General features: G+C 52.7%; 1 protein-coding gene across 5 annotated transcripts in view; it reads right to left on the minus strand.

Moving 5' to 3' along the window:
* Positions 1-2,083: 2,083 nt before the first annotated feature.
* Positions 2,084-15,601, minus strand: part of GPR68 (G protein-coupled receptor 68) — a 30,183-nt gene continuing 16,665 nt past the window's right edge. For 3 of the 5 annotated variants that reach the window (XM_058740029.1, XM_058740030.1, XM_058740031.1), the window contains one exon: positions 2,084-5,469. In XM_058740029.1, coding sequence (XP_058596012.1) covers positions 4,251-5,333 — 1,083 coding nt within the window. In that variant the 5' untranslated portion in view covers positions 5,334-5,469 and the 3' untranslated portion in view covers positions 2,084-4,250. Of the gene's footprint in view, positions 5,470-13,317; positions 13,871-15,601 lie in introns of those variants that run through there. The other 2 variants (XM_058740032.1, XM_058740028.1) reach the window with 2 other exon arrangements.

Here is a 15,601-nt window from a genome sequence, read left to right on the forward strand (position 1 = left end):
GAGGGAGGAGGAGGAGGAGGAGGAGAAGCACAGTGTGAGGTAAATGGTCCCTTTCTCCTCAGTGCAGATCAGACAGGCTTGGTCTCACTTCAGATCCAAGCATCACATTTGAAGAAGTGAGTTTTGTTCAGGTAAGGTTTAGGAAGGTGAGAGCTTAAAACCTGTTAAGTGGAGGTAGGTGACTTAAATTGCCGTCTGTCAGAGACTGGCTGGATGCTCACCACTTCTGTTTCCCCTTCCTGAATACATAGGAAAACTACATTTCCCATTCTCCCTTGCAGTTGGGTTGGAGCGTGTGATTGGAATCTGGCCAATGGAGTGTGAGTAGTAGATATCAACCACTTCCAGACTTGGCCATAAATGCCCCGCGAGATTCTTTTGGTGCTGCTTCCCCTACCTGTATGGATGGAACAGTACCCCAAGATGTGGGAACCTCTTGATGGAAGGATTCTGAATCACTGCCATCACTTGGATGAAGATTTTCCAGAACTGGCAGCCTCTCGTTGGACTTTGGATGAACAGAAGACAAACTTTTCTTGTTTTAAGGCACTGTGATTTGGGGGGGGGGGGGGGTATATTCATTACTGCAGTATAATCCAGCCTTGTCTAATACAAGCTTGCAAGGTTTAATACTGAGAAGTAGGATAAGAAAATTCTCTTCAGATGCCAATACTGGAAGGACCATGTACTCCAGGGGCACAGTTCATGTGCTTTAAGGCCAGTGGGGAAAGTGGTTCCACTTTGGCTCATTAAGAGTTAAGATTTCCTGACCAACCCTGGAACGACTTATCTCGGGAAGTAGCAAATTGGTGCCATTGGTGGTATTTGTTCAGAAAACTGGACCATCATTTGGGGGAGAGGGGATATACCTGGGATAATTCATGGAGAGAAAACGGGATATCATGACCTGTATGGTGCATTCCAGCAATGATATCTAACATACAATCTAGCAGCGTCCTTCTGAGAGTTGTTGAATTAAAGCAAATGGAATAAAAATCCCACCATTTCTCCAGATCATTGGGTACTATTGTGACCTCCAGGTGATTGCCATCAAAGGCCATTGTCTTGCTAGATGAATTCCAGGAATGGAGGCTGTAGGATCGCCAGCTTCAAGCAGCAGATTTTTCAGAAAAGCAGTGAACCAAGCGGACCACATTCTGGCTATCTTGGCTCCACCAGTCAGAGGGAATGCGGCAGATGGGGCTGCATTCTGTGCTGAAAATTTCTCCCACTCTTGTCTGGCCAACCCACAGACCAATGTGTATAAACAGGAAGATGAGCCCTCATCTTGCTAAGCAACACTGGTGAATAAGAAAGGAATCTAATGGCTCTGTCACCTTCCGTCCAAACCAGATGGGCCTTTTCCTCCATCCATTCTCTCAGGAGAGAAAGGAGCCTTAATCCCTAATAACGTCCTCACTTAGTCTGTTTGGAAGAAGGATCGATTCTTGCAGAATACTTCAGGACTCCAGGAATCTGACCCAGAGAAGGATTAAGTGACCAAAACCAAATTTACATTTTAATATGATGCAGTTAATCTTGAGCGATAAACACATAGCCTGCCACTGTTGGCAAGATGCTAAAACCTAAAAGGGCTGGTCAACAAATGTGAACCTCCCCAAACAAAACCCAAGAAGTGAGGACATCCCCAAGAGAGGACTCCAGCAGGTCTTTCTACTTTGGCAATCTTCCATGGTGAGCGGGGTGGTCTCTCTCATCAAGCCCTTCCTCACTGTGGGGGACAGAGGGAGTGATATTCTCCAAATCACAAGGCTGGACTCTGTCCTCAAAAGGAGGAAAACAAGTTAAGTCCCGGAGTGGATTTGTAACAATGTGCTATAGATCTGAAGACACTTTATGAATCTCAAGAGGAGAGAGAGAAGACCCAACTTCACTTGAAGGCTCCATTGTTTTTGGCCACTGCTGGCTGACCAAGGCAAAATACCCTAATTTCTCTGACTTTTCTCTAAGAAAACCGATCCCTGGATCTTCCTAACTCCATTGGGTATTTCAAGAGCCTTCTAGATACCCCTGGTGTTGGAAGACCCTCCTTCCCCATAAAGACTGCAGCACACTCCAGCTGTGGCTTTTTACTTTGCTTTATTTGCAGACTCAAGTTTGCTACGTAAATCCATTGCACAATTCGGCACACATATACTTGGCATAAAAGGGAGGACCGTACAAAAATACAACTCTTGATAGTAAAAGGAACCACCCTCGGCTCATCCCCGTCCATCCTCCTAGTGGGAACACCCATGTTTAAGGTCAAAATAGGGGGAAATTTGGCATGAGGAGGCATGGAGGTCTCAACCAGTTCCATTGCCCCAGTAAGATTCTGGGCTGGGGCCGGGTGGACTTTTCTGCCACTTTCAGATCTGGTCACTGCCTCCTCCAAGAAGGGGAAGAGAAGCTCCCCAGGTTATGGGAGGCCTTCCATAAGGAGCTAGAATAGGGCTATCCAGTCAAAGCCAAAGCCACTTCCCTGGGACACATCCAACCTGGGGTATCTGCCTCTGGGCACCCCTGATTGGAGAGTAAGCGACTCAGGATAAACCCACCTCTTGGGAAGGGATGGGAGGAGAGAGTCAGAGAGATCTAGAGGATGTTCTCCTTGGCTCTCCTTTTAGCAGATTCCATAAATGTCCTATGGATGCCAGCTTGTGTCTCCCTGCCCCTGGTCCCTCCCCAGGCTTGAGTCCACCTAGCCCCTTGGCAGTGAGGAGCTTGAATCCCAGAACTCCAAAGGAAGTCAGAGTTGGCCCCAGCCCACTGACCAGGAAATCTGAAGGACTAGCATTTCTGTAAAGGTGGGCAGATCCTTGGAGCAGCAAGAAGTCCTTCTGGTCCTTGGTGTGTTCACCAGGGTGGAGGCTCAACGTGGTCGGGCACAAAATTGCAGGACAAATGAGACTGGTACTGAGCTTCCCAGGACAGGACAGAAGATGGCGGGCAGTACCCTGGTCTACATATGGCCCTACAGACCCACTATCACTCTCCAGGTGGTGAGGTGAGACGTCTGGCAGACGAGCAGTGCTGGAGAACAAAAGAGGCAGGGTGAGCCCGGGCCACCTCCTCTTCTTGTCTCAGGGGCTATTTAAACCATTATGGAGCTTAACCCCAGGCCTTTGGGCTGAGAGATGCCAGAGAATGAGTCTCCGTTTTGTTTTGTTGTATCTGAGAACCCGGAGAGAATGTCAGGGTCCTCTCTGAGACTGCTAAGACACTCCACAGGGCGTGTGGCAGGGGGCTGAGGTGGGGACGGGGGGGGGGGGGGGGGGAGACAATTCTGCCAGTAGTCATATAACCTTAGCCTCGGTGTCTTGGCACAGAGCTGTCATGGAGACCCTGGCATTTTAACGGTGAACACATGCATGCTTGCACGCACGCGCACGCACACACACGCATACACACACACACAAACACATAGGGTTCCTGGCATCTACCTCTGGTGCTTCTGGGCAAATGGAAAGAGAAAAATAATTAGAACTCTGTGTGTTGGGAACTCGGTTAGACACACTGGATTTAGGCCTCTGTCCTGGCCCTGCGCTTCAGGACTGGCTGTTTAAAAGGGCCACAGACATGGCCCCAGGGAGCCCCGGGATTTGTCTTCCATCAGCCCTGGGGCTTGTAGAATCTACTCACCTTTCCTGTGAAAGTGAGACATGCCCTTCACTGTCCCCCCACCACATGCTGCCAGTGCCCGACCGCCTCCCCACCTCCCTTCTCCCCTCCGGCCTCCAGGGAGGTCATCTCCCTTCCGACCCCTTTGTGGGGTGGGGCTCAAGTGTTAATGATGACAATACAGCTTCGTGTGTCATGTCCTCAGGAAACACCCGTGCATTTGGACAGCTGTCATCGGTGACAACGGCACTGAAAGGTCCTGGCAGGCGTGAACCCAGATACCCCCCCCTCATCTCCCAATCCCCACCCGTCACGCTCTGCACCCTCCCCCCCCCCCCCTCCAGCCTGTCTTTGAGAACTTCCTGGAGGTGACAATTCACTGTCTTCCTCTCCCCAGAAGCCGGCCTCAGACGACTCCCATCAGCCGATGGGGGCTTATCCCCACTGGGCTCAGCAAGCTGGAGCAGGCCCCCCGGGACCAGAGAGGCGCCCCCCCCCCCTCCTCCCCGGGACCAGAGAGGTCTCACGGCGGCCCAGGCCCATTGCTCCCACCTGCGCTTGGCCACGCGGGCGGCAGGCGGCGGGCAAGCTCAGGCCTCACTTGGCCCCACACGGTGGCGGGACCCTGGCTAGGCCAAGCCGCCCGCGGGGGTCCCGCCCGCTCCAGGCGAGTTCGGGGTCTGGAAGGTCGAGTGGAGCCTGGTCAGCAGCTCGGGCTCATCGCTCTTCCCCGAGGCGTCGGGGGTGCCCGACGGGTAGGCCTCCCTGGCCCGGCCGGCCCTGGCGCAGGTGAGGAAGGCCAGGCAGGCCCCGCGCAGGCGGCCCAGGTCCCTGTGGGTGGACTCGCTGACGAAGCAGTACAGCACGGGGTCGGCCACGCAGTTGAAGCTGGTGAGGAGCAGGGCGAAGTGGTAGGCGTTGAAGACGGCCCTGGCGAACTGGCAGCTGGCCTCCCAGAGGCTGCGCACCAGCAGCAGGGTGTGGTAGGGCAGGAAGCAGGCCAGGAAGATGACCACCGTGCTGAACACGAGCCGCTGGATCTGGTCCTTGCGGCTCTTCTGGGTGCCGTGGCTGCGGCGCACGGCCCGCAGGATGCCCTGGTAGGAGGCCAGCAGCAGGCACAGCGGGAAGAGGAAGCCCACCAGGAAGCGGTAGTAGTTGATGCCGCGCTGCCACGGCTGCAGCGGGTAGTGCTCGAAGCAGACGCGGTGCCGCTTGTCGTCCTCCACCACCTCCTGGTGCCTGAGGAAGTAGACGCTGGTCAGCAGCTCCTTGGCCCAGATGAGTGCGCTGACGCCCACGGCCGCCTTCAGGGTGCGGAACTGGTGGAAACGGAAGGGGTGGGCCACGGCCAGGTAGCGGTCGATGGAGATGCAGCACAGGAAGCCCACGCTGATGTAGATGTTCTCGTAGAGGAGGATGCCGCACAGCTGGCAGGACAGGTCTCCGTGCGGCCAGTTGTCGTGCTGCAGCACGTACTGCAGCCAGAAGGGGAGCGAGCAGATGTAGAAGAGGTCGGCCACCGTCAGGTTGCACAGGTACACGCCCAGCTCGTTCCGGGCCTTGATCTGCAGGTAGCCGAAGTAGAGGGACAGGCAGTTGGCCGGGAAGCCCACCACCAGCACCGCCACGTAGACCACCGGGGCCAGAGTCTGGTGGATGGTGTGGTCGATGGGACAGCTCAGCGACGAGTTCTCAGTGACGTTCCCCATCTTCGGGCCTCAAGGGGCCTCGCCCCTCATGGGCTCGGGGAAGGGGCCGGGCTCTCTGACGCCATCTTGCTTGCGGGATGCGGCTCAAGCCGGTTCAAAGGCTGGGCCTCCTCGGTGGCGGGGAAGTCCCTGAAAGCTGAAGGCGGGAGAGGCTTAGAATAACAGCGGCTCACATTTCTGTAGCACCTACTGTGTGCCAGGTCCCGTTCTAAGTGCCTCACCCGATCGAGAAGACGGACCGACCTCAACTCCACTAGCCTATCCGAGCGGGTGGCACACCAGGATACTAAAATGTAAAATGTGGTTTGGGCCTCCCTGTCCCCCTTCCCTGGCCTCCCGTCCCTTATTTATTTTCCTGGTCCCTCGGGGCAGCAAGCAAGGCTAGGAGCCCTCGTGAGCACAAACCCTCCAAGGGAAGCTCAAGGTAAAGTTCAATTCCAACCCACGCACGACAGTGAGGGCTCCAGCCATTCTCTACGACAGCACTATGCATCCGTCACATCTTTCCTGCTTGCTCCAAGACATGTACCAGGGCAGTTAACACTGAGGTCACGGCCCCTTCTGGGGGCCTCTCCAGACAGCAGGGCCCGACCCTGTCACGTCCTCTTGTGCTCTGGCAAGAAACAAAGGCCGTGCTTCCCTCAGGCCACTGCCTGGATTCCCGGTGCTCCCCAGGAGGTGCTCCCTCACCTCTTCTCTGGAGAACTGAGGGCCCAGCGCAGGGAACAGCACAAGACGGGAACCAACAGAAATGAACACGAGGCCGGGGTCAGCCGCTTACAGGCTGGGCAAGGCATTTACCCTTTGTCTCAGTTTCCTCATCTAGAAGGTGGGGATAGAAGCACTCACCCTCAGGGGCAGTATCAGGGCCACATCAAATGATGGATGTCAAAATGCACGGCATTGTTTTGCCAGAGGGAAAGAGGCGGAGTCAAAGATGCTATTTGCAAGAAGTTTATCGTGTTGAGAATTTAAGAAAGAAAATGCTATTGCTCTATTTACAGATACATTAGAACAAAATAGAATAAAAATTGTTGTTGTAAGCCTACTTTATAAATTATCTGAGATATATATATATATATATATATATATATATTGAAAAGCCTGAGCTCCTCTATTGATTAAACACTCCTGGTTCCAGTGAAAAATCTAAATCAGGATGATTTAGTGAGTCTAAATCAGGATGTTTCAACTGTTTCAACTTTTTGCTTGTTTAACAGTCATCCTCCCCGGGGGCACCTGGGTGGCTCAGTCAGTTGAGTGTCTGACTCTTGATTTCAGCTCAGGTCATGATCCCAGGGTTGTGGGATCAAGCCCTGTATCGGGCTCCGTGCTGAGTGTGGAGTCTGCTTAGGATTCTCTCTCTCCCTCTCCCTCTCTCTCCCCCTCTTCCACTCTCACTCTCTCATGCTCTCTCTGTCTCAAAGAGAAAGAAAGAAAGAAAGAAAGAAAGAAAGAAAGAAAGAAAGAAGAAAAAGAATTATTCTCCCAAAGACCCTCATTAGACATTTTTCCCCCAACCACCCCCTTGCCATGAAATTTTAATACCCCATATGTATTGCATATCTCTTTGTGTCCTGTAGCCCTTTGGAGGGTGACAAATCATCGTAATAGTTCAGATTTTTTTTCACCACCCCGCCCCCCGAGAACATACAGTCTTATATGGTTGCAAATTCTGAATGAGTAACATTTGAATTAAGCTATTTTGAAGTATCAGCAGATCAACCCTGTCCTTTGCATGGTCTCTCAACAATAGTCAATCTGGGACTCAAGGACCCAGAAGGGAAAAGCCTCAGAGTCTGCCCCCAGCCACCTCACCGCCATCTCCCTCCTGCAGCTCTGTTGTGGCTCCTGCCTGGCCTCTTGCCTCTAAATGGGCAGGAGATGGTTCTGGTCCAAAGCTACCCTCCTCACCTGGAGTCTCTGGGACTCCTTGGGGCTCCCCCCACCCCACCCTGGCTCTCCCCTTCATGCTCCTGCCCATTACCCACATGGAAGGCACAGCCATCTTTCTAAATATAACCAGCTCTTCTTCTCCCTTGCTTAAAACCCACTGAGATGGCTTCTTATCACACCTACAGTAAAGCCCAAACTCCTTGCGGGACCTACAAGGCCCAGCATGATCTGGCCCCGACTCCCTCAGCCTTGCCCACCACCACCACCCTCTGGCTACAAAGGCCAGCTCTCTGCGCCTCAGGCCTGAGGAAGGAAGCGTGGGCAGGAGGACCCAGGTCTGCCTACTCCATGTCCCCGCTCCTGGCCAGCCAGTCCCCACCTGAGACTCACTCTCGAACTCTCAGTCAGTCTCCAGAAGGCAGGACTCCCGTCGGGCTCACCTCTCCACCCTCTCCAGGACACAAGCCCGGAATCTCAGTGATGGTGGCGGAGGGGAGTGCTTCTCACTGTTTTTAATTATGGTTAGATATATATAACATAAAATGTACTATGTTAACCATTTTTAAGTGTACATTTTTAAGCGGTGTGAAGTACATTCACACGGTTATGCAACCATCACCACACCACCCGTCTCCAGAACTTTCTCATCTTCCCAAACTGGAAAACTCTGTATCCGTTATACCCTATTCCCATTCCCCTATACCCCATACCCCATTCCCCTCACCCCCCAGCCCCTGGCAAGCTCCATTCTACTCTTTGTCTCTGAATTTGACTATGCTAGGACCTCGTGTGAGGGAAATCGTTCGGTGTTTGCCTTTTTGTGTCTGGCTTATGTCACTTAGCAAAATGTCCTCCGGGTTCATTCATGGGGTAGTATATTGCAGAATTTCCTTCTTCCTGAAGGCTGAACAACATTACGTTGTGTGTATGTACTGTGTTTTTGTTTTTCCACTCATTTGTCAATGAACATCGGAGTTGTTTCTATCCTACCTACTGGCCAGTGTGAATAACGCTGCAATGAACAGGGATGCCGAGGATCCGCTTGAGTCCCCGTTTTCAGTTCTTTGGGGTGAACACCTAGAAGTGGAATTCCTGGATCATAGGACAGTTCTATTTTTAATTCTTTTGAGGAACTGCCATTCTGTTTTCCATAGTGGCTGCATCATTTTACATTCCTACCCACAGTGCACGAGGGTGTTTTCTTATTTTTTGCTTTTTGTGGTTTTTTTTTTTTTTTGGTTTTGCTTATATGTTTTGATGGTGAGAGGAAGGGGGAAAGGGGGCAGATGAGCCCTGTGACCCTTCAACTCTGCCCACGGCCGGTGAGTCAAACTTTGGTTCCACTCACCCTCCACTTGCCGACCCTCCTATCCCTGAATCCCAAGCCCACGCACAGTTCAGCTGGCTTACATATGAGGTCAACAGCCGGACACGTCCCTGAACTGTCCCCAAGAGCACTCACCCAGGACAGCCCCCATCTCTAGATTTACCTCAGGTTCTCCAAAGTCCAGATAAAGTCCACCCGCAGGAAGATAAAATTCATTCATAAGCACAGGCCCCCAGATGCTCCCAAAACAGGGCAAATGAAGCCATCGTGAAGAAAAACACGTCCTGTCGGGTCTTTGGAAGGTCACCAGGCTGAAGCCTATTGTTTATAAGTGGTGAGTGTATATATGTGTGTATGGCGGGTGAGGGGGGAGCTGGGGCAATGGCTTGTGGCTTCCTCTTTCCTAGGCCAACAATAAGCGAATTCTGGCAACCAAAGTAAAAAATGTTCAAGCGTGCAAGGCAGAGAAGAAACATTTACTATGTTTAGGTTAAAACACCTCCTACGTTCCCTTGTAGCGAAAAGTGGGTTTGGGTGTTCCAGAGCCGTGGTTTTCATATTTAGGTGCATCTGAGTCACCTGGAAGATTTGTTTAAAACAGATTTTTGAGGGGCGCCTCAACTGGTTAAGCGTCCGACTCTTGATTTCGGTTCAGGTTGTGATCTCGCAGTTCATGAGTTCGGGCCCTGTGTCGGGCTCCGTGCTGACAGTGTGGAGCTTGCTTGGGATTCTCTCTCTTCCTCCCTCTCTGCCCCTCCCTCACTCATACTCTCTTCTCTCAAAATAAATACATAAACTTAAAAAAAAAAACCTTATTGAAATTATTGAGCCTTACCTACCGAATGTCTAATCCAGTGGGTCTGAGGTGGGGCTTGAGAATTTGCAATATGCTCCTATGTGGTGTTGGTATGCCAGCCTGCTGACCACACTCTGAGTAGCAAGGCACTCAAAGCTCTAGAAAGTCTGGGATCTGAGTCCTGATAAGGGGCAGGATAAGTATCCTGATAACTCGAGTTCCCAAGCTGGGAGGCAGAGGTAGCTGTAAGGGGAACTTAACGACCCAACGGAACCCTTATGGGCAGAACCAGGATGCAGCCTTTGGGAGGTCAACAGCCTGATTCACTCTCTCAAGAAATAGGGACTGGATCTGTCAGGGTTCTTACACCTCATATTTGCAAAATCTTCTGCAGTTTACAGAGCATTTCACCTCTGCCCTCTCACCCATCTTCACTACAGCCCTGTTATTTTCCCCATTTTAGGCAAGAGGACACTGAGGGATGGAGTGGCTTGTCCAAGAGTCCAGTTCCTCTGTGTTCCTCCCACCCTCAGGGAGCCTCCAGTCTCATAAGACAGAACAGCACGCACAAATGACTACCGCTCGAGGCAGCGCACGGTGGTACTGTGAGCCCCCCTCATACTCACGTTTAATTTGGTTTGTTCTTTTCACTCCACACACGGCCTCTGTGGGACAGCCTCCCTCTGTGGTTTCAACCCCATCTGCACTCGGACGACTCCAGGCCTCCCACCAGGCGGACAGTGGACGTAACCAGCTTCCCGCTGCCTCACAAGACATGCTCCATGATGAGGCCCAGCCCCCTTCCATCATTTTCTGCACTAACGGCCTCTTGGAAGGGGCATCTCTACCTGTGCAGATGAATGGCCTTTGGCTTCCTCCCTTATCTTCATCCAAAGCATCCAATTAATTACCCAGTTCTACCATTTTCAATTCCTGAATATTTCCCACATCAATCTCTTCCTCTTCATTTCCTACACCAATGCCCTAGATTGACTTGGTCAAGACTTCACCCCCAGCATCGGTACAATGGCCTCCTGTTGGATTTCCTAGCTCCATCTGACCGCCCTTAATGCCATCCTCTAAACCATCCATGCAACCATGCTTTTGTGCATCCATCCATCTGTCCATCCATTCACTTATTCATTCATACAACAGACACTTATTGAGTATCTATTGTATGGAAGGCACTGCCCTAGACACTGTCACTTAGTGAAACTCAAGTTGCTTTTACTCTCATGAGACAGCGGAGAAGACGGGTGAGACCAGCTCCTAAGGAGAGCACAGGACTTTAAGGGAGCTCATGGGAGGTAACCTGACCCAGCCAGAGAGGCCTTCCTGAGCGGCAAGTCAGACTAAGAAGAAGGGGGAAGGGCTACCCAAGCAGAAGGGAGTTTCTGCCTGTGGAAACAATGTGTGCAACAGGCCAAATGTGAGAGAGACAATGGGCACGTTTGGGGAACTGAGAGTAGCTTGGCATGACTGGGTCTAGGTATGAGGAAGCATGGCCGGAGAGGAGACAAGAAGGAGCTACAGAAACTGACAACTAATTAGAAGGGAGGTAGGGGGCAGGGACCCCAGTCAGGGACAAATCTGAGATGTTCCTTAGTGCTTGGTCCTTATAAGCTCTCAAAAATTATTTGTTAGGTGGGTGGATAGGTGAATGGGTGGATAGATGGATAGGTGGATGAGTAAATGAATGTATGAGGAGGTAGATGGATAAATGAATGAGTGAATGGGTAGACAGATGGATGAATGGGTGGGTGGGTGGGTGGATGAATATGTAAACAGCTAGATGGTGGCGGGTGGCACCTGAGTGGCTCAGTCGGTTGAGCGTCCGACTTCGGCTCAGGTCATGATCTCACAGTTCGTGGGTTTGAGCCCCACATCGGGCTCTGTGCTGACAGCTCAGAGGCTGGAGTCTGCTTCTGATTCTGTGTCTCTCTCTGTCTCTCTCCCTGTCCCCTGCTCACTCTCTGTCTCTCTCTCTCAAATAAACATTAAAAATTAAAAAAAGTATAGCTAGATGGGTGAGGGGTAGACAGATGGATGGGTTAATGGGGAGAGAGATGGATAGATGGGTGACTGGATAGGTAGATGGGTTTGAGATTGGGTGCTGGGACAGCGGGGTATCATTAATAGAAATAGAAAAGTAAGGAGGAAGGATTACTGGGGTTTCCTCTTCAGAAGCCTGGCATCTGCTCAAGCCTCCAGAGCTGGTCAGAGGGTCCAGCTTTTGCACTCAGGTCTTATCACAGCCAACCTTCCCTTCTACCAGTTCCTGAGGACAGGTACCCCCAGATAGAAACTCCACCTTGCCAGGAGGGTCCCTTCTCTACCTGGTGTCCATAAGAAACTTCCTCCTGGGGCGCCTGGGTGGCGCAGTCGGTTAAGCGTCCGACTTCAGCCAGGTCACGATCTCGCGGTCCGTGAGTTCGAGCCCCGCGTCAGGCTCTGGGCTGATGGCTCGGAGCCTGGAGCCTGTTTCCGATTCTGTGTCTCCCTCTCTCTCTGCCCCTCCCCCGTTCATGCTCTGTCTCTGTCCCAAAAATAAATTAAAAAAAAAAAAAAAACGTTGGGAAAAAAAAAAAAAAAAAAGAAACTTCCTCCTCAAAAATCCAGGGACACAGTGGATGCAAAAGTGTTCCGTGAATGGGAAAACCTAGATGGAATAGAAGAACCAAGCCACATCGGCCGAGAGGGCTCGACGTGCCAGGCACATTTCCGCACATTCGCTCCCTTTCAATACCACTCTCATCAGTGCTCATTTGACAGGTGAAAAAACTGAGGCTCAGAGCGATGAACCAACCCGCTTAGGATTCCACAGTTACGATGTGGTAGGCTAGGTTTGGAGCTCAGACCGGCCCAAACTCTGTGAACATGAACTCTGTGTCATGTCCCCTTTCTGTCTATCACGGTGATCCGTGAGCAACCACCCTCCACCCCCAGGCTTCGCCAAGCTCCGGTCCTCAGATGCCACCAGGAGGGCCACCGGGCTTACTCCCGGGCCTGCTCCCCTGCACCCGGCAGATGTCTACCGGGTCACCCATGTCCTCAGCACCCAAAGTGCGCCCAGTCCGTGGTGGCCTGAGGGGCAGGGGGAGGGGCGGAGAATGAACACAAGGAGTCTCTGCATCTACCTCAAACGCTTCATCATCCAGCTAAGAAATCCACGGACTATCCACGACACAACCAACCCCTGAAAGCAAATCTTTCTACAAATGCTCGTCGGCACGGAGAAAGGTCTTCCAGGACCTTAACGACCAAGAAAAATTAGCCCTGAAAGGAAGGAAGCGCCTTTTGACGCAAGCTGAGAGCCTCCTGCACATCCCCAGCCAGAAGGCGGAGGTGCCTGATGCTGGCCTGGAGCCGGTGCATAAACAGTGATCTAATCTGTCGCCGTTTCTTCCGCGTGCTGCACACAGGCACGCACACAGACGGCTACTCACGGAGCCCCGAGCCCACGGAGCAGGGAGTTTCCTGCGCACCCAGCTTCCCTTCCCTTTAGCTGGTCAAACTTCCACCTGCTTTCAGAGGCTGACATTTCCCTCTGGGACGGGAGTAGAAATCAGGCTGCAGGCTTCCTGAGTCCCATCTTGCTCCCAAACAGCCTCACTCGGGCAACAACAACAACGAGAAAATCTCATTTCCCAAGCCCTTGTCCCTGTTGGGAAGTTCAGTCCCATCTGGGCTCAGGCAGTCGCTCTGGGGCAGGTGGGGCTCGCACTGCTATCCCATTTCACAGAACCTGAAGCCCAGAGAGCCTAAGCCAGTGGCTCAAGTTCACACAGTAAGTCGGGCGAATCTGAATCCAGGACCCAGAACCCAGGCATCACGGCACTGATTTGCTGCCTTTTAAGCTCTTCTGACCACAAAGCGTAGCAAGGATACATTTGACATTGTAACCAAGCACACAGACATCACACACGTGCATACAGAGAATAAAACTTCCCCGAAGCAATACTTACCCCACTACTTGCGACGCACTCTGATCATTTCTACACTAAATCGATTTGCTGACCCACTAATGAGTCTCGATCCTCAGTTTGGAAACAACTGGGCTGATCCCCCGCCTTCTCAGCCTCCAGACCCCGGGAAGGCGATGGTCTCTGACGCCAGGTGAAGAGCAGGCAGGGAGCGGCAGCAAAGGGAATCTGGCTCTTCTCTGACTGTCTACTCGGCTGAGCACTGCCCTCAAACCTCAAATAGCCGGGCTTCCTCTGGCCCTGGAGAGTCCCGGGGGAGGAGACGGGACCCACCTTGCCGGGCCTGGTGGAGGGCCCCAAGCAGGCCACTCTGCAGCCAGGACCAGCGCTTCCCCTCCGGAGATTTCCCACAGACCACACCTCCCAGCTCGGTCTAGAAAATCCCAGCTGGAGGCTGCCCGTTCCCGAGCTGAGGCAGAATCATGTGAACTCCGATCCGGTATCAGGCTGGGTGGTTGCCGAGGAACACTTGCCGGCCAAGGATGAGAGCAGGGGGGGGACTGCTCCCCCCACCATCCACATCCTCCAAATGCTTCCAGACCCCAGGGGGGCAGGGAGAGACCTTGCCAGGAATGTGAAAGCCTGAGTTAGGGGCAAGAGTCCTGGGGAGTGGGGTGGGGGTGGGGGGTGCAGGAGGAGCTAAGCACACTAATTCTACCCATCAAACCACCTTGAGCACCTACAAGATACCAGGAGAGGAGCTACAGGGTGTCGAACCCCTGCCCCAGGAGTCCTTGCTTGAGCCGTTCAGACAAGCCAATGCTAGAATATGCTGCGGACACCGGCAAGAACGATGGGACGGCCGGCAAGGACAGGGGAAGGGGACTGTTTCCGCCCCCAGCCCCGGGCTGTCACCCTTCAGCGGCAAACAACCAACATCTGGGTCAGTGGGTCGCAACTCACCTAAGAACATACCCGGGGGACTTATAAAAATTAATACTAATGCCCACGCCCCGCCTCAGATGAATTAAATCACCCTTTCTGGCGGTGAGATGCCAGCACCAATGTTTTTCAAAGATCTCAGGACAATTCCAGTGGGCAGCCAGGTGGAGAAGCACTGATGTGGTGGTGGAGGCAAGTTGGATCCTGTTCTGCAGATTGATAGAGCCAGGGCAACGGGGAAGGTTCCGGGCTATGAAGAAGGCAAGCATCGATGTTTTAAAATAGCACGGCCCAGAGCAGAGAGCAAGCACAGGGCTCTGGTTTCACGGGGTCTTCTGTCTCTCAGGAGCATTTACTAAGCTTGGTCAGCACAGCGGGATTGGAAGACCCCCTTGGAGGTTACGCAGCCCAGCCCCCTCATCTTACAGATGGGGACACTCAGACACAGAAGGGCAAAGGCTCTAAACCGGGGCCTTGCAGCTAAATGACAGAGCTGTGATTTTCTCAGAACACGCTGGCGACTTCAGACGTCATGCTGTCTTGGCATAGCCTCCTCCCTTTGAAGAACTCTCCTTGGAAGCTGCATCATGGGACACGTTGCTGGGGCCACAAAGCCAATGTCCGTCACGCATGGGGGTCATTGAGAAAGTGCGTTCTCCCTGCCCCGTTGGGTGATCTGTGGGACTCGTCCTCTCCAGAGGGCGAATCGCTATAGTCTTTTGGGGGGACCGTTTCGGTAGGGGTCTCAGGAAAAACAAATCCCCCTGGGTTGGGCCAGGGCCCTCCGAGCAAATGCTTCTCGACACAGATGTTCTTCCGGAGCCGCGGAAGCGTGGCTGGCGTTTCCTGATGTCACAGGAAGGAATGCGTGGGTGAGGAGGGCAGAGTTGACTTAGTGGTGAATGCCTGACCACCCGGTGGACACACAGGCCAGAGAGAATGTCTCTGGCTCCTTCTGCAGGGGGGCCCGGCCTAATAGGACACGCACACGCAGGGGGCGGGTGGCGCTTTAGTTTTACTCAAGTCAGCTGAGCCCACATCCTCGGAGACACCCACTCAGTAAGAGAAAAAGGAGCCCGTGCTGTGTTCTCCTTTGCTGCCAGGATTTTGTCTTGAACCTAAAACAGGAAAGAAGGCCTAGAAAGCGTGATAACACAAAGCATCAAGCAGGGGCCTGAGGGGCCCTAGGGACCCCATAACCTCGAGTCGCCCAAACCTCACTAAATAAACCTGTAACTAAGTACAAAGTAGTGAGTTTGTAATAAAAACACAGCCTCAAGAGAAGCCCCCGGACTGCCTCCTTGCATTCAGACTTCTGTCCTTAAGCCCAAAGTGATAGTATCTTAGAGCTGCAGCTGAGCAGAACGGGGAGTTTAGTGAAGGG

Source organism: Neofelis nebulosa, chromosome 7 (genome assembly GCF_028018385.1).
Source record: "Neofelis nebulosa isolate mNeoNeb1 chromosome 7, mNeoNeb1.pri, whole genome shotgun sequence".
Taxonomy (NCBI): Eukaryota; Metazoa; Chordata; class Mammalia; order Carnivora; family Felidae; genus Neofelis; species Neofelis nebulosa.